General features: G+C 36.9%; 1 protein-coding gene and 1 pseudogene across 3 annotated transcripts in view; one reads left to right on the top strand and one right to left on the bottom strand.

Annotated features, from left to right (window-relative positions):
- ARMH3 (armadillo like helical domain containing 3) overlaps positions 1 to 27,298 on the bottom strand; it is a 148,194-nt gene that overhangs the window by 71,274 nt on the left and 49,622 nt on the right. For all 3 annotated transcript variants that reach the window (XM_039871410.1, XM_039871407.1, XM_039871409.1), the window contains exons 20-22: positions 26,409 to 26,497; positions 11,785 to 11,867; positions 10,928 to 11,054 (exon numbers count right to left, since the gene is read on the bottom strand). In XM_039871410.1, the coding sequence (XP_039727344.1) occupies positions 10,928 to 11,054; positions 11,785 to 11,867; positions 26,409 to 26,497 (299 nt within the window). The remainder of the gene's footprint in view (positions 1 to 10,927; positions 11,055 to 11,784; positions 11,868 to 26,408; positions 26,498 to 27,298) is intronic.
- LOC120609757 (uncharacterized) lies at positions 23,315 to 23,477 on the top strand (annotated as a pseudogene).

The following is a 27,298-nucleotide window of genomic DNA, read 5'->3' as shown; positions in this document are numbered from 1 at the left end:
TACTAGAGAATAATAGCAATACTTATATGAAAGGATTACTGTGAAAATTAAATAAGTTAATGTGTGTATAGAAAGCCTTAGATCAGTGCCTGGCACACAGTTAATGCTATCTAAGTATCAGCTATTATTAATTTAAATAGACTACCTCCCAAACAAATGAATCAATGTACCTGAGACTTTCCCTAAGGAAGGAAATTGGAGCTTAACATTGAGAGATGTGTAACCAATCTGCATAGGAACTTTCTATCTGAGTACATTGACTACCTGCTTCTGACCAGTATTTCTCTAGCAAGAGTACCAAGAGCAGCTCTATCGGAGGGCTGAAATATAGAAAGAAAACTCATATGGCTGCTCTGCATCTGTTCTAGTAATAACACATTTTTATAATTCATGCAATTTTATGAAAGATAGAAGCCTTAATAAAACATATTATCAGAGTGCTGCTTTTCTAATTTATAAGATTTAGTGCAGGGGATCTTGGTATAATTCCAAGTTAGAGCTCTACAGTCTGAACTCACGTTTCACTCAGTGTATGTGTAAATTTATTCATGTAATGAATAAACTGTTTTAGCAGGTCATATCCTTTTCAACTCAATTGTGAAATCTGTTTAGATGTGTTTGTTTTTCACTAGATCCTCCACTAGATCATAAGTTCTCTAAAGGTGGAGACCTAAACATTTATGGAACTGAGCTGAATTTTCTGCTCCTTACCTCAAATGGGTATTTTAACTCTGTCCATGGATTATTTCTCTGTAATATCCTGTCAGCTCTGCTTCTTAGTGAACAGGCACCCAGCTGACCTCATCACTTCATTTCCTTTGGAAACGCCTTAGGCTTTTAAATTCTTTTCTAAGTTATCAAATTTAAACACAAAATGATTTCAAAATACCCTAAAAGCCTCAGACTAAGGTAATCTTTTATGTAGTAAATTATGGTACACAAAAATAACATATACTACATAGCCATTGAAAAGAAACTTAAGTCATAGCAAAAACTGAAAACCACAATTTCCATAAAAAAAAAAAAGATTGGTTAAATAAATTATAGCCATACTAAGGAGAGAGAGAGAGAGAGAGAGAGAGAGAGGAGAAAATTACCCTCCCCCCCCAAAAAGGAAAAAATTTTATGATAGATTTTTAAAAATTACACAAAAAATTTTATGATAGAGTTTCTAAAAACACAGGATAACATGTTTACAACTATGTAAAACTACTCATACATGCAGGCTAATATACAACTATGAAACAGTGGTAATACTAAAAAAGATCATAAAATTTTTAATTTTTTACACTTTCTTTTTCTTTAGTATTGGTAATTATCTTTTTTTTTTTTTAATGAAAAAACAGTTCAAACTATGGTTATCATTTATGGTTCAGAGCAGCTCCTGTGGAAGTCCTTCCTAGTCAGTGGACTTCATTGCAGTAAATTGATGCCATGGGAACATTAAATGCATACCTTTATCAAAAATGTGTCAGAGAGCCTTCCTCTTCTAGTCATAAAATAAGAAGACATAATTTACCCTCTAACCTTAACAGAAAACTAGAACTAAACTAAATATATGAAACAACAGTTATCAGACATTGGACAACATGTATACAGGACTGCGATCCATAAAGGAGGAAAACAAACAAGGTGAGCCTTACAATTACTCCAGTTTAGCACACAGAGAAGTTTCTAGCCTGCAAGTGCAAGGAGGAGGAACCAAAACAGAACACAGAAGTCTTGCCAAACCAAAGACATAAAGTTCAGTATCTGGAGAGGCCAAGGCACCTAGATTTTGTGGGGCAGAGTATTATAGAGGAGGGAGTTTGTCAGGGAACTCTGGAGATTTGTAGAGGGGCCCTCTTACATCTTTTGCTGAGCACTGATCAACATATATAAAAGTGGAAAATACCTAAGGCTGGAATAAAGAACTACTGGAAAGGAGAAGAAATGGCGGTACTCATGGAGGGTTCCACACATAAGATAATTTGTGTTTCTACCAGTGAGACTGGAAAGACCTACTAATACCTGGGTTATCAGGTAGAGTCTATGGATGGATACTACATTAATAATGGGCTGAAATTAGTTATAATAAAGGTTGCTCTCCACCTACCCTAACAACCCTTGAAAGCAAACCCTGAAACTGATTCCACATAACAAAATCATATTCCAGAACAAAGTCCAACATTATATAAAGAAACATAAAATCTAGCACATCATTAACATTACAACATCCAAAATCCAATTAAAAAATTGCCAGGTATTCAGAGAAGCAGAAAATTATGACCCATAAGCAGGAGAAAAATCAGTCAATAAAACAGATCTAGACATAAAGAAAGATGATGAAATGAGCAGACAAGGGCATTAAAACAGCTATTGTAAATATGCTCCATATGCTCAGGAATATTGAGGAAAATATAAACACAATGAGGAAGGAAATGGACATATTAAAATAGAAGTCTGAGTCGAACTTCTGGGGAAGAAAAAATCTTTCTGAAATGAAAAGTACACTGAATAAGATGAAATGAAATTAATGAGATTAACAGCATATTTTAAAATACAGAAGAAAAGATCAATGAATTTGAAGAAGAGAAACTAACTAAAATGAAATCTAAAGAAAAAAAAAAAGAACAAAAAACCCACAAGTTTAGTGGGACACTGTACACACACACACACACACACACACACACACACACACACACAACCCCTCTCTTACTCTCCAGAGGATTATAGCTAAACCCAAAGTCTACACAAGTCTATAACATTAAAAATGTCCAGGTAATTTTGTCCAGGTAATCTGAAATTACTCAATTTATAAAGGACCAGGACATACAAAGAACCAGAATATCCGATAAAACAGGAAAATGTAACAAATTGTTAAGAGAACAGATAAACAAATGTCTGAGATGACACAGATGTTAAAATTACCAGACTTTTAAAGCAACTCTCATGACTATGCTCCGTGAAAACATGGTAAACACAGTTGAACGGAAAGACAGAACTTCTCAGCAGAGAAATTGAAATATAAAAGAACCAATTAAAACATTTAGAAGTATATATTATATAAAGTTAAAAATTCACTAGATGGGCTTAATAGCAGAATGGATTGACACAGCAGTCAGTGAACCTAAAGACAGAACAACAGAAGTTATTAAATATGAAGAACAGAAAAAAATAAATAAGGCATCAGGACCTGTGAGACAATATCAAAAAGTCTAACGTTTGTGTTACTGTAGTCTAAGAAGAAAAAGAGAAAGACATTGGGGCAGTAAAAAATTTGCAAAATAGAATGGCTAAAAACTCCCAAATTTGGTGAGATTCAAGAAACTCAGCAAACACCAAACAGGATAAACTCAAAGAAAAGCCATTCCTACACATATCATAATCAAACTACTGAAAGCCAAAGGTAAGAATAAAATCCTAAAAGAAGGTGGAAAAATACAATATATTACAAACAGGAGAACAATGACTCAAATAACCATAGATTTACTTTCAGAAATCATGGAGGTCAGAAAAAGGGGAATAACATCTTCAAAGTACTTAAAGACAGGAATTGCCAACTGAATATTTTACATCCAGCAAAAATATATTTCAAGAATGAAGGAAAATAAAAAAATCTTATCACCAGGAGGACTGCTCTAAACAAAATGCTAAAGAAAATTCTTAAGACTAAGGGGTACAAAAAAAAAAAAAGAAGAAGAAAAAAGAAAAAGAAAGAAAGACTAAGGGATACCAGAAGGAAATTTTGATCTTCAGGAATAAAAAGAGCAATAGAAATAGAAAATATCTAGGTAAATTTTAAAAAAAAATTTCCTCTGAAGTTCTTTAGGATATGGATGATTGTCACAAGCAAAAATTATAACATTATCTGGTGGGTAATGTATGTAAATGTAATACATATGACAACTATACCAACAAAGTAAGTGTGGGGGTTGGTGATTAAAGGCCCCTGCATAGTAGCAAGCTTTTACATTTTATTGAAGTGGTACAACACTAACTATAAGTAGACTGCAAAAGGTATATATAACGTAATCCTAGAGCAACTGCCAAAAATATACAAAAAAAAACAACCAAAAGCCACTTGGAAAATTAAAATGGAATATTAAAAATATTCAAATCATCCAAAAGCAAGCAGAAAAGGAGATACAGAAGAAAAAGGGGAGAAAACAGAAAATAAATGGCAGAACTAAAAGAAAATATATCAGTTATTACATTAAATGTATATCGTTTAAACACCAAATAAGAGACTGTCAGAATGGATAACAAACAAGACCCAATTACAAGCTCTGTAGAAGACAGCCACTTTAAATGTAAAGATATAAATAAGTTAATAGTAAAAGGATAGAGAAAAATAGACAAGCAGACACTAAACAAAAGAAAGCCATATATTCATATCAGACAAAGCAGAGTTCAGAACAAAGAATATTACCAAGGATAAAGAGAGATATTACACAATAACGAAAAGGTCAATTCACCAAGATATGATAATTCTAAATGTGTACATACCTAACAGCAGTGCTACAAAATACAATAACCAAAAAGTGAAAGAACTAAAAAAAGAAATAGACAATCCTACAATTATATTTAGAGATTTCAACAGTCCTCTTTGTCAATTTAGAACAGGTAGACAGAAAAATCTGTGAAAACAATGAACATCATCAAACAACTTGACCAGACTGAAACTTACAGAACACTCTACTCCAAGAACAGAGTACAAGTGCATAAGGAACATTGACCAGAATGGACCATATTCTGGGCCATAAAACAAGTCTTAATAAATTTCAAAGGATTAAAATCACACAAAGAACATCCCTGAACCAAAAGAAATTACTAACAGGAAGATATCTTTAAAAATCCCCAAATATTTGGAAATTAAACAACACAGTTCTAAATAACCCAAAGATCAAAGAAGAAATAACAAGAGAAATCAGAAAATATGTTGAACCTGAATGACAATGAAAACATAACAAATAAAAATCTGTGAGATAGCAGCTTAAAGTAAGTAGTATTTAGAGGGAAATTTATAGCACTACATATTTATATTAGGAAAAAAGTTTTCGTATCAATGATCTAAGCTTCAATCTTAAGAAAATAGCAAAAGAAGAACAAATTAAACTCAAAGCAAGCAACAGGAAGTAAATAAAGAGCAGAAATCAAGGAAATGAAAACAGAAAAACAATAGAAGAAGAAAAAAAAAAAATCAATGAAACCAAAAGCTGGTTCTTTGAAAAAACATCAATAAGCTTAATATACATGTAGCCAGACGACCAAAATAAAGAGAAAATACAAACTGCCAAGATCAGAAATGAAAGGAAATCAGTACACTCTACAGATATTAAAAGTGAATATTATAAACTACTGTGTTCTCATAAACCTCATAACTTAAGAAATAAAACAAATTCCTTGAAAGATACAAACTTTTAAGTCACTCCAGAAGAAAGAGATAAATAGTCCTACATCTATTAAAGAAACTTAATTCATAGTTTAAAATCTTCCAAGAAAATAAATTCCAGGCCCAGCTGGCTTCATTGACAAATTCTACTAAACGCTTAAGGAAGAAATAACATCACTTCTCAACAAACTCTTCCAGAAAATAAAATGAGAGAACATTTTTCAATTCTTTTTAAGGTCAACAATACCTGATACTAAAGCCAGAAAATGACATTATAAGAAAATAAAATTACAGACCAATGACCAATATCCCTCACGAATATTTGAAAATCAAATCCAGCAACACATAAAAATAATAAATTGCAATCATGTGGAGTTGGTTTACCATTCAAATATCAATGAGTTTCTATAGTAGGAAAACCATATGATCATCTCAATAAATGCTAAAACTGTTTAACAGCGTCTAAAATTCATTAATGAAAATAACTCTCAGGAAACTAGAAATGAAGGGGAATTTCTTCAACCTGATAAAAGGCATCTACAAAAAACATAGTGCTAACATCATATTTAATAAAAAATAACTGAATCCTTATACTGGAAACAAGGCAAGTATATCAATTCTCACTACTCTAATTTAATAAACTGCTGGAGGTCCTAACCAGTGAAATAAGGCAAGAAAAAAAAGGGAAGAGATATAGATTGAAATGGAAGAAATAAAAAAATGTTTTATTTGCAAATAACATGATTGTATACGTAGAAAATCCCAAAAAGTTTACAAGAAGCTACTAAATCTAATAAGTGAGTTTAGCAAGATGACAGGATACAAAGTCAAATTCAAAACTCAAGTGTTTCTATATATTAGCAATGAACAAATAAAAACTGAAATTCTAAAAAATACCATTTACAACAGTACCAAAATCCATGAAATACTTTAGGATAAATTTAATAAAATATGTGCAAGATTTGCATGCTGAAAACTATAAAGTATTGATGAGAAAAAATTAAAGACTTCAATAAGTGGAGAGATATATTCTGTTCAGAGATTGTAAGATATATTAAGATGTCAATTTCCCTCCGAATGGTCTATAGATTCATCATAATCTTAATCAAAATTCTAGTAGGCTTTTGAGAAAAACATACACTAAAATTCATATGGAAAAGTAAAAGACCTAAGATAGCCAAAACAATTTTGAAATAGAAGATCAATGTTGAAAGACTCACATATCTGATTTCAAGACTTACTATAAAGCTACAAGACAGGATAATTTGTAAAAGACAAGACATATATATCAACAGAACAGAATACAGGGTCCATAAATATACCTACATATGTAAGGCCAATTGATTTTTGACAAATGTGCCAAAGCAATTCAATGGAGATAGTTTTTAAAAAACAGTGCTGAATAAACATCCACATACAAAACATGAACCTCAGTCCAAACCAAGCAGTATATAGAGAAATTAACCTGAAATGAATCTTATACCTAAATGCAAGGAGCTAAAATTATGCAACTTCTAGAAGAAAAGAAATAATCATTTTATCCTTGAGTTAGGGATCCTTGTCTTAATTACAACAGAAAAGAGCACAAACCATAAAACATTAGTAAACTGTATTCATGAAAATTAAAAATATCTTCAAAAGACATTGTTAAAAAAATGAAAATGCAAGCAACTGTCTGAGAGAAAATATTCATAAAACACATATCTATTAAAAGACTAGTGTGCAAAAAATACAAAGAAATCTTACATCTCAAAAATAAGAGAATAAACAACCCAATTCTCCTCATAGAAGAATTCTAAACAATTTATGTAGCTACTCTCCCCTCAAGGAGGTAAAGCTTAACTTCCCCACCTCCACCCCCACTACCAACTTTAGTGCTGGCTGCATTTAGTGACTTGCTTCCAAAGAATAAAGCAGGGAAAGGGAGAAAAAAACAATTCTGCAGAGGAGAAACTCCACAAACACAACCTTAACCAAGTAACTGAGGTTAACATCACCAGTGGTAAGGCATATTGATAACATATACCCCCAGTATGATAAAAAGGCCACTCTGACTCTGCGGCATTCTTCCCCAAAACCCATAAGTCTAGTCCAAGCATGAGTAAGTCATGAGACAAACCTAAATTGAGGAAGATTCTATTCAAAACTAACAGGGTCATGAAAAATAAGGAAACACTAAGAAACCATCAGCAAGAAGAGACAAAGGAGGCATTATGACTAAATGTAATGCGGCAACACAGATGGAATCCTGGACTATAAACAGGACACTGGAGACAAAATTAGTAGAATCTAAATAAAGTCTAGAGTTTAATTTAGTTTTTTTTTTTTATTTGTGGTATTATAAAATTTACCATCTTAACCATTTTTAAGAATACAGATCAACACTGTTAAATGTACTGACATTGCTGTGAAACAGATCTCCAGAACCTTTTTATCTTGCAGATGAAGCTCTACATCTACCAAAATAAAAAACCCTTTGCATGCTACCCTCTACCCCCGGTAACCATCATTCTATCTACTGCATCAATGAATTTGACTACTTCAGATACCTCACATAAGTGGAATCGTATTGTCCTTTTGTGACTGGCCTATTTCATTTAACATGCTTTCAATATTCATCCACATTGTAACATATATCAGGATTTCCTACCCTTTTAAGGCTGCACAGTATTCCATTACATGTATGTGCCACATTTTCCTTTTCATTCATTCACTGATGAACATTTGGATTACTTCCATTTCTTGGCTACTGTGAATAATGCTGCTACCAACATGTGTATGTTATTTTTTTAATGGGCAAAAAATCTGAACAAACACTTCACCAAAGGCGATATATGGATGGCAAATAAGAACAGGAAAAGAGGTCCAACATCATTATTCATCAAGGAAATGCGAATTAAAATCATAATATCACTATATACCTATAAAAAGCCAAAGAAAATTTTTTAAAAAGTCCTGGCTAGGATATGGAGCAACTATAGTTCTTGCATATTGCTGAAGGAAATGTAAAATAGTACGTCCACTTTGGAAAACAGTTTGGTGGTTTCTTATAAAGTTAAACATATACTTACCAAATACCCAAAAATCTCATTCATAGGTATGTAACCAAGCAAAATGAAAACTTGTGTTCACATAAAACCCTGCACGACAATGCTTATACAGGCTTTATTTATAATTCCTAAGAAATGGAAACCTCCCAGATGTCCTTCAACTGATAAACAGTCTAAGCTGGCATATTCCTACAATGGAATATTATTTCATAATAAAAAGGAATGAACTACTGATATATGCACCGACATGGATGAATTTCATATGAATACTATATTTAAAAAAGCCAGACTCAAAAGCTATAGAATCCCATCTCTCCTTCTTTCCCCTTGTGCATACATATATATTTTTTTTCTTTTTTTCTTCTTTTTTAAAAAAAAGGCAGAGATATGTGGACAAGAAACTGATCAGTGATGCTAGGGGTGAGAGTGAGTGGAAGAGCTGACCTCACAGGAGCACAAGAGAAATTTTGGAGATGATGAAACTCTTCTATAGCTTGAATTTTTATGAAAATTACACTTCTTTATGCATTTGTCAAAACTCAGAACTATATATTTAAAAGGGTAAATTTTACTATATCTAAAAAATACACCTCAAAAAACATGACTTAAAAAAGTTTTTTCTACCAGAAGTTTTATCATAGTTTATACGAAATGAAGAACATACTAAAACAAGCTATCTCCATTTGTTATGTTTCATTTAGTAAAAATTTTCACTTTCTTTTCCTATTTGTGTTCTCCTGGTTAACATTATAATTCCCTTGGCGGATTTGAGCATTCCCAGATATCCTCTTTTATCTTGTTGCTATAGCAACAAGGGCTTATCTCATTTGACTATGTACACAGCCCAGTTAAGCAGGTATGACAGGCTTCTATAAAATATCTCTCAACTCCTTTCCTCATTGAAAGACATCTTTATTCACCTATTGATGGATGCTATAGCTTCTGTGGCAGCTCTTCAGCGTCAGAAAATTCTACATTCTTGAAAACAAGGATGTTGGTAAAACTGGGTAGATGTGGTACACTGAGCAAATTGGCCAGTGGGAAGTCTGCTAGAGGGTTCTCATGGAGACTTCCTAGCTCCTAAAAAAAGAGACATGTGTCTTGATGTGACAAGTGGAACTTGCTATTCTGAGAGGAGCTGACCTGACGCTAAAAGCGATTATACTGCGAATGAGAGCCGAGAAATAGAAAAAAATCTGGGTCCTTGCAAACTTTGTAAGGCAACTGATCACACCACTGTGGAACTGTCATTCTTTAGAATTCTTATAAAGTAAAATAATTTTCCTATTGTTTAAAATAGTTTAAGTCAGAGTTTTTTGATATTTGCAGTTGAAAACATTCTACTAATACAAGGCCCTACTCCCAACTACCTAAGTCATCATAGCAAAGCTATAAATAGCTCTCTCTTAAAAGTTTTCCTCTACTGTAAAAAAATAAAGTCAATTAGAAAAAAAAAACTTCTCCTCCTAGACAATCCTTCTTTTCCACTGTTTCCTTCTACTCCTTCTCCTGGTACTTGTTCTAAATCCCCTCTGTTTTTCTCATGATACAGGAGTTCCAAGCAGAAGATAGAACTTTCACAAATAGTCTCAACAAAAGGGATAAAGCAGTGACAGAAAGCAGATTAGTGGTTGCCCAGGGATGAGGAACAAGGGATAGAGGTGGTAAGAGGACATGAGGGAAAGAGATGGTAAGAAGGACATAAAGGGATATAACTTGCGGGAGTTATTGGATATATTTATTATCTTAGTTATACATACACATATGTCAAAACTTACCAAAAATTGTATACTACTTTAAATGAGTATAGTTGATTATGTATCAATTATACCTCAAAGCTATTAAGTCGGGAATTTAACAGACAGCTTTACTGAGTGGATTTCTGTTTCTGTGCAACCTACAGAAATCCTTCTTGACCTTTCAAACTCCAGGTAGGTTTGACTCTTCACTCATGCTTACAGGGATATGTGACCTCTTTCAGAAATAAGTTATACTCACTATGGCTGCACAGTGAATTTCAGTGAGCCAATCACCAAAAGGTTTGCAAAAAAGATTTTTATCCAATGCCCACTTCCTCTTATAAGTTATGCTAAAAATACATAGGTACATTAAAACTCCTTAAAATCCTGTACCTTCTCAAATCACACAATGTTCCTTTGGGATCCAAGCTCTTCTATTTGCTGCTGTCAATTCCCACCCACTCTTTCACTCCCATCTCACTGCATTCACTAAATGCACAAGCCTCTCTATTCTCTCTTTCACATACAAACATCAAGAAAGGGCTACAGGGCTGCTAACCAGCTTTCTACTGAGATGAATTCTGAGTTCCTCAATGCCAAAATGTCCATATATTCCTTCCTATTGCCTGAAAAGAGGAGACTGCTCTATTTCTATGCCAAGCAAAGGAACCAAGCAACTAGAAGAACCTTTTGTAGCCTTTTCCTCTTATGTGCCAAAAATCACAGTGGATGGAGAGAGAGGCGTAAAAAGAAAAGAAGCTTACCCATAGAGTAGAGGTTGTCAAAGCTCTGGTGCATGCGAATAATCTCATAGTAGAGCTCATCATAGCTGCTAGGGGTGGGCAGGAATGTGTCACCATATGTGATAAACATATTAAATAGGTTCACAATCTAAAAAAGAAGGGAAAAAAACTCATATACAGACATCGCTTTATGAAGATCAGAAGGGCATTATCAGTGGTATGCTGCAGCCAGCTTTTACTGGCTTGCAAAAGCTGATTGCTAAATTTTCAGGAATTTTGTGAGACAGTTGTTAAAAAAAGCCATTACTAAAAATTAACTTATGTAAACTTACAATTCAATAAATTACATTAGAATAGAGGTAAAAAAAAAATACTCAAAAACTCATCACTTTCTACCTTTCAGTATTATCTATGCTCTTGAGATTCATTTATACTTCTTACATCTGTGTGGTGGGAATATCACAAAAGAGTGTGCTACTGCTCATCTTTTCCCAACTCTGCATTCAATGATGTCATGTTGATAGCTTGGAACTGGTGATGGTGGGTACGGTTTTACCATGGAACTCACCAAAAGCTACACATCAGGACTTTTTCCCCCAAATGTTAAATATTATAAACACACTGAGCGATATGAGAAGACAGTTGAAAGGCACAATGCCCTCCTTCTACCCCAAATAACCAATCAGATTAGGTCCCAGGTTCACCGAAGACATAGGTAACAGTGGGGAGTACCAGTCTAGAGATTCTTATCCAAAAGGAAAATAAAGGCCTGGTTCACCCTATGGCTTAGTCCCCAGAACCCAGCTACTATTTCGAACCAGCCAATCTCTGCCTTAGGGTATAGCTTCAGAAAAAGAAACATTTGTTTAGTTACTCACCATAAGGGCTAATGTAAAAATGTTGTGTTTGGCCAAAAGGACGGTCTCATTTGACATAAGGAACTTCAGCAAATTTATTAAAGCTTAAAAAAGAAAAAGAAAAAAAAAGACATTAACAGGTATAATCAATAAAGTTAAATGAAAGCAATGAAAACAAACTAGCTCTATAGAAATCCAAATAGGGCTAGAATGAGTAACTCACAGCTACTAAGAATTTTTTGAAACCAGGTAAGATGGGTTTATCTGAAGAAAGCGCTACCTTTCCAAGCACTTGTCTGCTTATCTGCCCATAAAAGGTTTTAAAAAATCTGCTTCTTTTTGCCATTTCTTAAATAGCAATTAAGTGTAGAAATATGACTATAAAACAGACATCTTAATATTCCAGATTTACTCCTGCATGGTGATTTCCCCACCAAATGTGCTCAATTTACAGGTCAAAATGAGGGTCCCCCTCCCACCTTAGGCTGCTCATGTCACCACTTTTAGCTATGTATCTGTTTCAAACACCGTTGCTAAGAGGGATGTTTTTCAAGTCTAACTGGTCACAAGATGTGCCAAGTATATTGTAGAACCTACAGCTAGGCTTCGGCTCTAGATGGGAAGAGAGATGATGAAGAGAAAAAAAGCCCTTAATTACTCTAACTATTCAAACAAAAGTACAGCTTGCTCTGTCCTCTCTCAATTGTAACAACATTTACTGAAAAGGTCCTTTTTCTACCTGGCAACCCTTAATGAGGGTAGAGACTGGTAAAATCCAAACAATCTCAGTAGAGACTGACTGCCAAGTCCCTAGGTTAGCAGTGCAGCTTTAAAGACATTTTGCAAATAAATAGTAAACATAAAAGAAGTTATCAGTTGCCTTGTACTTTCACCTAGAACTATAAAATGAATCCTACTTCCGTGTCCATCACGACTAGTACCCTTGTACCTAGCTCTCCTACTTGATGGGAAACTATAAAGAAGGAGGTCAGCAGCTGCAAGCAATCGGTGGTCTTTCTGTCTTCTCCCCCTCAACTATCCTCACTTCCACAGATACAAAAAATGGCATGACCTCTCCTTTTCTAAGAGCATATCTGCTTCTTTGCCAGCAAAGAAGTCCATTCTCCCAAGCTGTCTGAGCTTCGTGTGAAGTTTACTACCCTTAGAGAAGTGGGCTTTGATTTGAAACAGCAGGGAATAACGAGTAGGAGTAAGACTCTCCGAACACTTGCTGCCTGCCACACAACACCCCTCACTCTCAATCCTCTAAAGGCACAGGTACAGAAAAGCAGCAGCAGGCAAGGAAATGTACAAGAGCCTGTCTACATTGTCTCTAAAGCCTGAATCTTCCCCCTCAAATAGCAAAAAAGCCTTGCTAGGGATGAAGGAGGTAGGCATCCTCATTTATGAACTCTTCACCCCTACCCCAACTCAAGTTCTCTGAGGTTTCATAATAGAAAGGCAGTTGGTCCTTTTGATGTTGTCTGTTAAAAAGTGATCTGTTGGACTGGACCAAAGAAAAAAAAACTCCATGAGAGCCCATTCTGGATCACGTAACCTGCTTAGCTCCCATCAGGAGCTTAGAAAGCAAAGAGAACTAGCTAAAATCCATATAAAAATGACTAACCCAGCCCAAACCTCTCTTGTTAATGAAGATCACCTTGCTGACTTATTTAAAGGCTGCCCATTCCACTCCCGAACTCCAGAGCTTAGACAAAACCTGTTAATGGATAAATCACCTGACAATCAGGCTCTATAAATTCACAGGCAACAAGAGCAAAGGATGAGTAGCACACATGGCACTGCAAAACATAATGGCTGGAGAGAGACAAAGCAGTTTCTGCACACATCCAGTCAACAAGGTCTTTTGTCCTTAGCACACACAGCACAAAGATGCAACTTCAGCAGTGCTTATGTGGTAATTAAGGGGCACAAAACCTGAAGAAAAAGAAGTGGGAACAATAATTTATTGCTCCTCTGCTGGACTACTGTTAGTCTTGATCTCTGAGATTCAGAGTCAGGGATGATAAAGTGATAAATATGAAGGGAAGAAGAGAGCGATTCTGGCACAAGCCAAGAGGCGACCTGTGACCCAACTGCTAGAGACACCAGCAGAGCCAAACAGTACTGAGAGGGAGAGTCAGTGCCAAGGGGGTACCTTCGTTCTGCTCCTGATAATTTAGGTCAGACAACCTTCCCTCGGGGCGCGGGGGAAAAAAAGCCAGGGTTTTCTCACCTGGAAGTAGTCATTCTCTATAAGGAATTTAACAGGCAGCTAAAATGAACAAAGCAAACTTAAAATTGGCTCCCACAAGCCTCTGACATCAGGGACCACAATTCCTCTCCAAAAGAGAATGCCCCAAATATCCCAAGTAGTTAGTGACTAAGCTGGGACTAGAACCTTGTCTCCTATTTAATGCTCTACCATTCCATTAAGATAAGATTAAACAAATAAAGGTGCCATTTGGAGTTAAAGGGCGGGAATCTTATATATAAATGGTATGCTTAGACTTGCTGCCTCTACTGTTACCAACACTTTTCTAGACTCTGGTTTATAACTTTCTCCATCTACTGGCTATTCCAGGTTATTTTCATGTATTTGATCCCCCTTTTCTCTTGGTCCTCAGTAGCTTATTAGAGTACAGGTGTTTAATACCTCATCATTACCCTTCTACTAATCACGTTCAACACCTAAAGACTCCCAGTAGCTTTTCTCAGCAAAAACCACCTCAGCAGGCCCTCTATATCTACTCTCATCTCTCTCTTTTCTATCTCACTTCTCATACACTTCTGTCCCCTTCTCTGTTTCTTGTTCCTCTTTAGTATCTTTAAAAAACAAATAAAAAACAGCACACAACTGTCAATTACAACTATTCCTATTGTCCTCGCTCATGGTTACTGCCTTAAAAATTGTGTGTCAAACATGGATTGTGACTGGATCCGGACTTTCGAGGGAGCCAAGGTACCCCTTTCATTATGCAAAATCTGTTCTGAAACAAAAAAAATGAGTAGAAACAATTAATAGCTAGGCTTATTCACAGCTATTATGGTATAGAGCTATGCACAGGATTTAATTGCAGGCCAAAAAAGAGAATAGCCTCGTGTCAGGGCAGGTTCAAGGACAGTAGAGAACTGGTACTCAGGATCTCAGTGCCAACACACAGAACTCATGTTGGCTGGCTCCTGGTTCCCACCCTCCATGCATATACATTTTTAGAAAACTGCCCTTGATCCACTTGTCCACTTGGTGTCATCTGGGCACACGACTAGCCAAACTGTTCCAAGGACAGTCACAGAAGTAGTAATACATAGAGGGAAGAGTTAAGATAACTATAAAAGATAAGGGGTTGGTTGTATAAACATAGTATTGTTAATTAGTCATGTGCCTATAAGAGTTTGGTATCAAGTATAATACATGTAGTCATTGTAAAGATAAGAGGGTCAGGAAGTACCTTTTTTTCTTTTTAATTTAACCCTTTGATTTATTGTTTCTAATATTTAAGCAATAGTTTTAAAAAGGAAGTAGGGGAGAAGAGGCTAACAAAAACTCTTCCTCACCAAAGACTTGACTCTCAGTAGAAGAGATTTCCAAAGAAGGGCCCATGTTATAGAGACTCAATACTACATAAACAGTTTTGCCTCTTAGGTGAGCTATGGCTGCTCATCCCCACAAAACAGAATGACACAGTTTATTGCAGAGCACACCCTTCTGGATGAGGACAAGCTCGGTGTGTGAGATCTTCCAGGCCTTAATAGACAGTTCTCATTGGCCCCCATCCTCCACAGCCCTAGGAATGAACTGCCCCAAAATACCAATGCTAGACAGATATAACATAGAGAGGAATGCATCACATCTTCCTGCTAACAACTATAAGTTAATAACTGTGCCAGAAGCTCACAAAATATGGCAAACCTTCTTCCTCTTCTCTACCTGATACCTTAAGAAGAGAAACTTAACTACAGAAATCATCCCCCACCAAACTACATTCACTTCTTTTCAAGGGGAGAAACACAATGGTCATAAGTGGCGAGGGAGGTAGAATTTATGAGGTGCCTGCTAGATGCTAGATGTAAAGCATTTAAAGTACATTATTTTCACTGAATCCTCAACAATGCAATTGAAGTAGGTATTACTGGTCCAATTAACAGATAACCAAATTGAAATTCAGAAAGGTTAAATAAGTTACCAAGAAACACAGAGCTGGTTGGAGCTAAATTACATTAAGGGTGTTGGGGAGGAAAAATTCTCCTCTATCTTCTAGATTTTTTTATGGCTGGTCTAATAATTAAATTGACATAAGACAGATCAACAAGAGAAAAACCAAATTTAACTTCATATGCAGGGGAACCCTATACATTTGAGGCCCTAAGAGTGACCAAAGCAGGCAGCTTTTATACTTTTCAGACGAAAGAAACAATTATTTGTGAAGATTTGACAAATCTGGGGGTAGCAGATTAATGAAGAAGTAACAAAGTTTGTTTACACAGCTTTCTTGGCCTTAAATTCCCTATCTCTGGTGATAAGGATGTCTTCTATCTACCTGGTATACAGAGGAGAGATTTATTTCCTGCTTTCAGGAGAACAAAGGCAGGTCAGTGTTCTTCTTGCACCTGCTATTTCTCAAGTAACTTTAATTCAAAATAATCAATATGCCAAAGTGGCATATTTTGGGGTGGCCTGCCCTGAACCCCATCAATGGCAACATAGAGGGAAGAAGGTACATGAACACCCCCTGCTGAGGTCTATGAAACTGTACTGGTTCCTCCTAAACTTGAAGTAAAAAAATTTTTGTTGAAGGTGGGAGAGTTAGCTATCTAGGGTCAATATCTTTATTTGCTACCCAAAACCATAACTTTAGTCAGAACTCCACTAATCAGCCCCTCACACAGCACAGTGACCAACAATAAAAAAAATCCTATAAGTTCAAGTTCATCTCTCCTGTAAGCATCTCAAGATTTCACTCAACTGACCTAGGACACTTTAACCTGCACACTCAAAGAAGTATTTGTATACCGTGTTCATAACAGCATTATTCACAATAGCCAAAAAAATGAAAGCAATACAAGTATCCATCGACAGATGAATGGGTAAACAAGATATGGAATATACACAAAATGAAATATTATTCAGCCTGAAAAAGGAAGAAAATTCTGACACATGCTACAACATGGATAAACCATGAAGATGGTATGCTAAGTGAAAAAAGTCAGTCACAAAAAGACAAATACTGAATGATCTGATTTATATGAGGTACGTACCACCTGGAGTAGTCAAATTCATAGGGTCAGAAAGTCGAATGGTGATTGCCAGGAATGGGGGAGGGAGGAATGCAGAGTTATTGTTTAATGGGTAAAAGTTTCAGTTTGAGAAGATGAAAAAATTCTGGAAATGCAAGGTGGAGATGGTTGCATAACAATGTGAATGTACTTAATGCCAATGAATTGTAAACTTAAAACTGGTAAATTTTATGTTGTTTGTATTTTGCCAATTAAAAAACAAACAAACAAGAGGTCAATGTTTCTCTTTCCACAGACACTAGCATAAGACCCACAAACACTCCATCCCAACTTTCTGTAACCTCGGCATGACTGATTAGCTGAAATTTATATCACAGTAGATAGTACTAAGTACAGAGCCAAACATACAAAGGTGTTTCCTCTTTGACAGGGAAAGGAAAAGAGCCAAATATATTCAATCAACAGAGAGCCATGGACTCTTGGGCAGGAATGCAAATTCAAAACAAACCCTGGGCAGCCTTCAAGACAATAATATGGCTGCCTTCAGAAAAATAATTAAAGTTCACAATCAAAGCCACCAATGCACTAAAGTATCAATAATATTCCTTGGAGATCCTGGGTTTGACTCCTAATCTTTGCTTTGACTCCTAATCAAAGCCACCAATGCACTAAAGTATCAATAATATTCCTTGGAGATCCTGGGTTTGACTCCTAATCTTTGACTCCATCTCTTCTAAATGAGGCTCCATACCTGGCTCCAAATACACTCAACCTACACTGGGTGAAAAACAGAGAGGTTATATCAGTGAAATATATAATATTTCAGGTATTATATTACATATTCAATATGTTTTAGTTGTAGGAAAGTGGATGCTCCACACACACTGGTTCCTTCATTGGGAGGTCTTTTCCAGTGGCAATTTTGAAAACTTAGTTTCTGGGCTCTTTTTCAGGAACCAGAAATGGACTGCAACTGCTGCTTCCTTTGATTCTGTATTAGAGGCAACTGTCAGTCTCACACTTAGCCTTGGCCCAAGTTCCTTTCCTTGGAGAGTCGTCTGCATAAGTTATGGCAGCAGTGTGCAGAAGTTCTGAATTTTCTGCACGTAGACACAGGTAGAATTAAGGATAGTATGCAGGTTCTGGAAGCTGAGCCAGGAACAGCTACCTTGATGGTTCCTGAAATCCCAAGTGAATTCCCAGAGGCAGAGGCAGCCAATCTATTTTTCAAATGGGAAGAGTTCAGTACCATCTGAGAACGCTGCCACCTTACAGAGGTCCCCCTAACCTCACAAGGAACCTTGTTTGCAGAGTTTTCCTAGCATTAACCTACTCCACATAATGAGGACTTTCCTAGATTTTTTTCTATCTTGCTTTGAATTCAAGGGGAGGGAAATAAAGTAGCAGCAAATTGTGTTGCCATGTAGGAGAATAGAATGAATAATGGATATGGGAACTTCTCCAAGACTAAAACCTGTCCCCCACATTGAGGTAAACCAGGTGCAGAGTGAAACAAGCCAACCACTGGAAGACACAATTAAGTGGTACCTCAGATGCCTGCCTCAGAGAAGCAGAGGGGAGGTTTAATTACAAACCTAAGTGAATGACATTTAAATAAGATTAAAAACAGGAAGGAGACAGAGAGCCTCCAGCAGAGCATAAATAAATGTCTCTGAAGAATCAAGTTAGAGAGAGCTATCTGTTTGAACAGCTTTAACATGCTAAGAGAAAGAAATACAAAGCAAAGACAAGACACGGCCAGGCCCCATTCTGTGGCCTGGCATGGAACTTGCTCATTAAGGGAAATGGATAATTTCACAGTGACCGATAGGAGAGAAATATTACCATCTCACTTGCTTAGGAGAGAGACAGAGAAACTCAAAAGGACAGGCTAGAAATAGCACTAATGTAAGAAGCCAAGGCCTCTAAAACCCAAGAGGCACTATAAACTCTAGCCAATTCTAGCATCTCTGGACAAAATCACCAATTACCCAGGGACAGTGCCAGCAATCAGCAGGCTCACTGTCAATCAGCAAAGTGGCACAGGAAGGACTTAGAAGCCAAGATCTACTAGTAGAATAATTTAAAAATACACTACGTGGCTTTTCAGAATACAGGCATCTGTCTCCCTGCAAATCCAAGCACCTCACTGAAACAGAGGCCAATGAACCAAATGAGAAAATGAAATGGCTTTGGTTGCATGCTATGAGCCTCTCTAGGTAAACAGAGCACAAAATCAGTACATCCAGTGCGAGGATTCTGGGAAGATGGCAGAGTAGGAAGCACTAGGAATCTCTCTCCCCACCTAGACAGTAATTACACTAGCAGAATCCTTCTGATTAACTATTTTGGAACCCCAGAGTCTGACAGTGTGCAGCTTCCAGAAGATTTAGAAGGTATATTTTGGTTAATTTTGGTCAGTTTCAGTTCTTAGCATACTAGCAGCTACCCATGGACCCACTGCCAGCCATGTGGCAAGGAGCTGTGTACTTGTTCCTGCAGCAGCTTGCACACAGCTTGTAGGAGCTAGAACAAGCAAAAAAGACTCTGTCCTCCTAATATTGGGAATATGTGCTCTTATCACTGATTGCTGCTTCTGATATCAGGGATGCAGACAAAAAGGAGGGCAGCCATTGTTGCAAGCCCTCCCCACCACCACCCAATAAGCGACTTCCAGGAGATTTAAGGGGCCACTGCTTCTTTTTTCCACCTTAATTTTCACTTTTCCCCTTTAGGGACCTAGACATTAAAGACTACGACATTCAAAAACAACTACAAATTAGAAAGTGACTATGGATGCCCAAGAAAAGGCTCAGAAGAGACCTAAGAAGACATACAGTTTATACCTCAGGCTGATCCTGGGCAAAGAGACAACCTATAACAATCAATCAATCAATCGATAAACAAAAATAATAACAAAACCAGCAAACTCTGAGGAAGGGGAAGAATCTGATTTCTTGAACCCTGAGTACGTTAAGTAAAATAAGCCTCACAAAAAGACAAATACTATATGATTCCACTTACATGGGACACTTAGAAAGTAGACTGGTGGTTGCCCGAGACGGGGGCAAGGAAGGGAATGGGGAGTTATTGTTTAATAAGTACAGAGTTTGTTTTACAAGATGAAGAGTTATGGGGAAAGGTGGTGATGGCTGCCTAACAATGTGAATGTATTTAATACCACTAAACTGTATACTTAAAATGGCTAAAATGGTAAATTTTATGTGTATTTTACCAAAAAAATGTCAGTATGTCAACAGGCTGCACTGCCTAAAGGCTCCACAAGCCTCTAGATGAACTGGAGAAAAGAACAAATCCTTTCTTTAAATGGCAGTTAGGTTCTCTCTTATCATTTTCTTATTGTTGGAGTGTTATCTGCTAAAAGGGAAAATAAGGTTCTCAACTATCTCCAATTCCCCATTTACTTGGAACACAGCAATCCTCACAGTTACCACCCACCCTCTTCTTCATCATGAAAATGAGCTTTTATGTGAAAGTTCCCATATGGAAGTTAGACTCTAGGAAATGCAGGATCTCATATACCTCATTCCTATGCAGCTGCCTCTAAGCATGCTCAGAAACCACTGATTTCTTCTAGGGCCCTACGCCATTTGCTTATTTTTTCTAATATTACCCAATTGAGAGACAGCCAAAATCACCCTTCAAGAAATCTAATCATCCATGAGACCACGTATCTGATATAGATCCAAGAACTTTACTTCTTGCCAAAGTGAGCAAAAACCAGCAACAGACCTGTCCTGCTCACTCGAGATCTAGGGAATAATACCTATGAAACCAAATGATATGTTTCTTTAGAACTACTATAGGCATAGCAACAAAAGCACAGCTACTCCTTCCTTTGCCTCTTTTTGTTGACAATATGCTAGTGAGCCTCTGGATAGGAAGTGACTTCATGTACAGAGAAAAGAACACAGATTGCTCACTCTGAGTGGTTTTTAGGTGGGAATCTTTTACTCCACTAACAGGCTACACCTGTTAGAAAGTCTTATCTTTTGCTGCTGCCAAGTTTCTGAGGGAGTGAAAGATTCAAAATAATGTAAATTTTGGAGTTAGCCAAATGTGGTGATTTGAAGAAAAAAGGAGTTTCTGGCATTCTTTTTCACTCCTGGGACTTTCTACATGGCTGTACAGAATCTTTCATCACAGAATTATGAAAACAGAGAAACATCTTCTATGCTCATATATTAGAACATTCTAACTTTGAGAGTAATTGATTATCCACAGAAGAAAGACGCCTCTACCTTTCTGCACACAGAAGCTACAGCAGCCTTAATTAGGCACGTCAAGCCTAAAATGTCTTATAACATATTCCCCTAAATCAGAGAGAATTTGGGGAAAAGAAGAAGAACAATTTAAAAAACAAAATAGTAATAGCGGCTGCCAAAATTCCTCTTCCCATCTACTCTAGCTGTTTGCTGCTACGTTCTTTCCCACATGGATGTCCTCTTCAGAACTAAAAGCAGCAATATTGTAGAATTATATAAGATGTCACCATTGGAGGAAGCTGGGTGAAGGGTACAAAAATTCTCTGCACTATTTTTGCAACTTCCTGTGAGTCTATAATTATATCAACATAAAAAAAATTTAAAAAGAAACTAAACTAAAAAAAGCAGACAATTAAAAGTTCAAAGGACAGCTTCTCAAAGTCAGGAAGGGCTGCCAAACCGTCAAAGCTGTAACCTATACAAGAAGTGCCAGATCAATCTACGGCTTTCCAGTCACTCCTCTTGAAAATGTTCAGTCCTGCATGACAACACCTACAGTGTAATAAGCGTCCAACGAAAGGCTCACAATTCCCAATCTCACTGTGTCCCTAAACCATGAAGTCATAGGATTCTGCCAGTGATGACAAAGCCAGCTGGATCCAGAAAGCTGTGACATTCTCTGGGTTTTCCATTTTTCCCAGTAGGCATCTGAAAGGTCAGACCATGAACAATTTCTTTTTCACAAAGCTGTGAATGCTTTGGATGCTATTTAGCACAATGAAGCTGAACAGATTGTTTTGGGGGCTTTGGAGGCCTTTCTTCCTGCAGGGAGGCAAATGTTGCCTAGTGATCTGAGTCTGAGCATAGGAGTCAGGAACTCTTAAGTTCTAATCATGACTCTGTTTAGTGTCTGGTTCCATGATCCTTAGCAAGTCATTTACTGTTCTATAGCTCCACTTCCTTCCTCAACAAATGGTGATAAAAATAATGAATTATCACCCAGAGATGCGGCAGAGTAAAAGAGTAAGGAAGACTGTGATCCATAGATGAATGCTGAATATAAAATGCCGGTATAAATCTGCCTTTAAATCCATCCATGTTTTCAGACTGTGGAAAGCTATACTGTTTAAATGCAGGCTGCCTCCCCAATGCCCTTTCTCCTGCAGTGGAAGTAAAATAAGCTGACTCCATGAAGCTGTGTTCAAGATTTCCCTCTCCAACGACTGCATGGTTCTCTCTAAACATTGTGCTCATTCTTTGGTTAATGGCTTAGAAATGATCAGTTTCCATTTTTACTTGGTTAAAAGCATTCCATGTATCTGTGGGTAAGGAAGAAAGAGACAAAAGGAAGAGAAATTACCCACCATTCTCTTTCACATCAATAACTCAAATTAAAAAGTGATGGAGTCAACAGAAACATGACAACAAACATCCTACTGGGTTCTATTATTATTGCTGTTGTTACTTTAAGGCCCAAACACAACACTGTGTTTCTTTGAGAGAATGTTAATTTATCATTAATAGAAGTTCTACATATCCATTCATCCACTTATTTATTCTTTCAAATGTCTTCTGAGTCCCTGTCATAAGCCAAATGGTGTGCTAGAGATAAAACAATCATTAAAACACAGGCCCTGCCCTCCAGGAACTTTTTAAAGAGAAAGACAGGTATGTAAGCAAATCTTTATACAGACATATGCCAACAAAGCAAAACAATGTGATATGCTAAAATAGAAGCTCCAAGTGCTATAGGAAGACACAGGAAATAAAACACAGTGACCAAATGGTCTTTAGCCTGAAGAAGTTCAGAAAGGAGACTGCTAAGCTAAAATTCCCAGAAGAATGCAGTATGATCAGTAAATACAGAAAAAATATTTAATCAGATACTATGATGTTCTGTGAAAACAATTAATTAGGAGTCCATGGAACCTAAAATTAAGACAGAGATTATTAACAGGATCATGGATAGGCTTTCAGAGGATCCGTGAATTCTTTGAAATTTACATAAAATTACCTCTGAAACTGTAATATGTATGTACAAATAGATGTTTTTCTGGACATAAAAATCTTTCTTTCATTATATTCTCATCACTTCTCGGCCTTTTGGCTAAGATCAAGTGCATTATATTCTCAGAGGTAAAAAGAACTATTTTACTAGAATCTTAGCCTAAAACTCTGTTTTCTATCTCTATCAGAAGAGAGTTTTAACACCTAATCTTTTACTCAAAATAAAAGAACTGGGTAGTCTAGAGGTCAAAAGAGCTTTTGAACTTTCCATAACTTAGTGAAAAATAGTGATTGCTGAAAAGAGGGCAAAGATAGATACAAGATTTCTTCCTTTCCATATTTTAGTTAAAGTTAGCCTAAATATATTTCCCCGCTTACTCAGATACCATGGTGACAGGTATCATAAACAGACAGTGGTGCCAGGGAGTAGGTCAGGGCTTGTATCAATAAAACCAATATATCAGATAGGGTTAAACCCCCAACTGACACAGGTGGCTTTTCCTTCTCCATTAGACCAAGCCTGGGAATTCTGTAAAGGAATCTGGAGGTGAACCTCTGGCTACCTCTCCAATAACAAAAAGCTACTGTAGTCAACAGCACAGGAATAAAAATCACCAAAGTGCAGTGATACTAAACATCCACATTCCAAATGACAAAAGGCATTTGGACCCTAGCTGACTGCTTCCTTGACACCCAAGGACTTTTATGTGTCTGATCTAACAACATACGCCTTACCAGTAATATTTGTAAGTAAAATTCCATGAAAGTTTGCAGCACATGTACGGGCAAGCATCTATACACATAAACATATTTGCCATGATGAGTTTCACACACCTCCCTCAAATCCATAAGTCTAGAAGGCAAAGAAAGAGGGAAAACATGGGCACACCGACATATGAGGGGTAGTCCCAGCCAAGGAGTAGGTGGATCTACCACAGCTACATTTATATTCACTGATTGCAACATTATACATTATTATGGGCTCTGATGCATCAGATGTAGTGTAGTATTTTGCAGCTTTCCTTAACACCTGCTGCTCTACATCTCACTGTACACTCCATATATGAACACAAAGAGCCCGGGTTCCAGGATGGCTTATCCAGTCTATATAGGAAAAGGAGCTAACCTCACTTGGCAGAGAGCTCTAGCACAAATCCCTATGTCTCAAGAGCAAGCAGTCATCCAGGCCTCACAAATGACACTCATATACACCTCCTCTCAACCTATCAATGGCCTTAAAATGCTAATGATCAGTCCTGAGATAGAACGGAATTACAGAGCTGACATTATAGAAAGCACTCAAAGACATAAAGTCAACTGACCAACAAAGAATGGTCTCCTGCCTCACAATTTCCTAGCCAGAATGAGGAAATATTAAGAGCCAGAAAAGGTAAATATAAAAGACATTTTTTAATTTCTTTAAAAAATAATTGCCTCTTTAAGCAAAATTATGGCAATGCATTATTGTGGGATTTATACCTTATGTAAAAGTAAAATGTATGAGAACAATAGCACAAAGGACAGGATACAGGTAGAGGGAGGAGAGTAATGGGAAGCCCTAGGACCCAGGGAGACAGAACCAAGTGAACAGTAGAAGACAATGTGAAAAAGGCAATGGAACCGGACAATGAGTAAGAAGACAACAGATGATGAGGATGGGAGAAAAGCCGGAGAAATCCCAGGGGCCAGAGACGGAAATGGCCAGGATAGGAAGAAAAGAAAATAGAATAAAAGAGAAAATGAAACCAGAAGAGAATCAAAAGCAGGCAGAAACAACTACTATCACCAATTCTTCAGTATCACATTAACTTCATCCCAATTAGAAACATAAACCATCTGTACTTGTTTTAAGTTCTACAACTGTATTAACATCCACAGATTTGCGTCATTTTTGTTTTCTCTTTAATCCTAAGTTTTTAGAGCCTAATAATCATATAACTATCCATAGGCAACCAAAGCAGTCCTTTATATTAAAAAGAATTATTCCTACCTAAGAAATTCTAACTTTGGTCATTTCAATTTCCTTTGATTTCTCTTTAGCTTTTCTGACATTCCCTCAATCTCAAATTCTCATACCATCTTTACTCTTTTCTCCTAAAATACCAAAATGCCACTATTGCCACTTAGTGCTATTCTCCTACTCCCTCTTCACCACCATAGGCAGTGACTGCAAAGAATTTGCTAATCCATTAATTAAAGATCTCTACTTCCCATTATAGAAGGCTAAATTTAGAAAGCCAAATTAGGTTGGCAGGAAACCACGTGTCACAACAAGTGAGATGAATTCTATGGAAGGGGGAGGGGTTACTGGCCCATTTCTAATAAAGTCTCTGACATTAACACACCTCCTCTGCTGAGAATACAAAGAAGCTCTCCCATGGGTGGGGCAACCATACATCCCTATAATCATCTAGCGAAGACTTTATTGTACCATCGGGTCACAAAAGCCCCAGGACCTATCAGCAAGCAAATGCCTCAGGGAACATGTCTCCTCTGCTTTCCTGAAACCTCCAATTTAATTGCACAAAAGAAAGGGGTGGCAAGCCGGCTTTAATTGTACCCTTAGAGAAGAGCCACTTCCCGCATGCAGGGGTGGCAGTGACTTTCCTGGGCTACCAAATGGATACAAAGAAAAAAGTAAACACTATAATTTGCTGTTTTTGTCTCTGGCACAGGGGGAGTGGTACAATTGACACTGTCTGTAAACAGTAATAATGCCAGATCTAACACAAAGAGCAGGATTCCCCCCATCTCTCCGCCCCCTCCCCACCTCCTCTCCCTATGACATTCCTCCTGAGATTACTCATCTTGAAGAAACACACAGAAACTTCCCTATAGTCCATATGCTGCTACCAAATGGAACCAAGGGAGAATCCAAGTTTGTACTGACTCCTCACTCTTACTCAAAGGAAGAATCAATGAAACTCAAGAAATATTCAATTGTTTCCAACAGCTGATAAAAAAAAATACGGAGAGCAGAAGAAACGAGAAGTATAGAATAGCTATGTGAATACCCAGGTCTGGACTAGAACAAGACTGAAACGACAAAAAGTATAATGAAAATAGAAGCATCCTAAACAAACTGTTTCTTTTCTTAAAATTCATCTTGTGCCCAGGCCTCAAGACTCATAAAAGATACAGGAAAAGAGAAATGAATTCAAAAGAGGAAGTTACCTGACCAGAGTTCCCGCCAGGTGTAATGCAGGCGTACTCTACACTTCTTCTGGTAGCAAAGTAGTTTATGTACTACTTGAATGCAGCGTCTGTAAAAGAGAAAGAGAAAAACTTGGATTAGCCTAAGAATATGGGGCAACTCACCACAGATACTCTTTTTTTAAATTAAATTTATTTAAAAATAAATAAAAATTTTATTTATTTATTTATTATAAATAAATAAATAAAAATTTATTTATTTTTAAATAAATTTAATTTAAAAAAAGAGTATCTGTGGTGAGTTGCCCCATATCTGGGGTGACATTGGTTAATAATATTATGTAAGTTTCAAGTGTACAAATCTACAATACATCATCAGTATATTGCACTGTGTGCTCACCACCCAAAGTCTAGTCTCCTTCTATTTGACCCTCTTTACCCTTTTCATCCCTCCGTCATCCCCTTCCCCTCTGATAACCACCACACTAATGTCTGTGTCTATGAGTTTGTTTGGTTTATTGCTTTTTGTTTTATAACCTTCGATGGCTTACTGGATACAAATACCATTTTTTTAGCGAAGCACCTTTGCTAAGGCCACTAAAGATGCTGGGTATGAATTATGCACATGCAAAAGAAAGGAACTTCTATCTGCAGCATTCTGGTGGATAAACCTCCCCCCAACACACACACATGCACACATACACTGCCTGTGTTAATTCCCCTTATCAATAGGAAAAGGAGGCTATAACCACATATATGTCAATAATCAATTAGGCACTAATACCATTCCCTTGAGTATCTTTCCTCGGAGGAAGAATGCACCAGTGGACCAGAATTAGACTACGTCATTTAAAGTTGCAAACACAGGATGCAAAATCACAACATTAAAGACCTTAAGTCTTTAGTTCTAT

Source organism: Pteropus medius, unplaced genomic scaffold (assembly GCF_902729225.1).
Source record: "Pteropus medius unplaced genomic scaffold, Ma_sr-lr_union100, whole genome shotgun sequence".
NCBI lineage: Eukaryota > Metazoa > Chordata > Mammalia > Chiroptera > Pteropodidae > Pteropus > Pteropus medius.
This window is presented reverse-complemented; position numbering and strand designations above follow the sequence as displayed.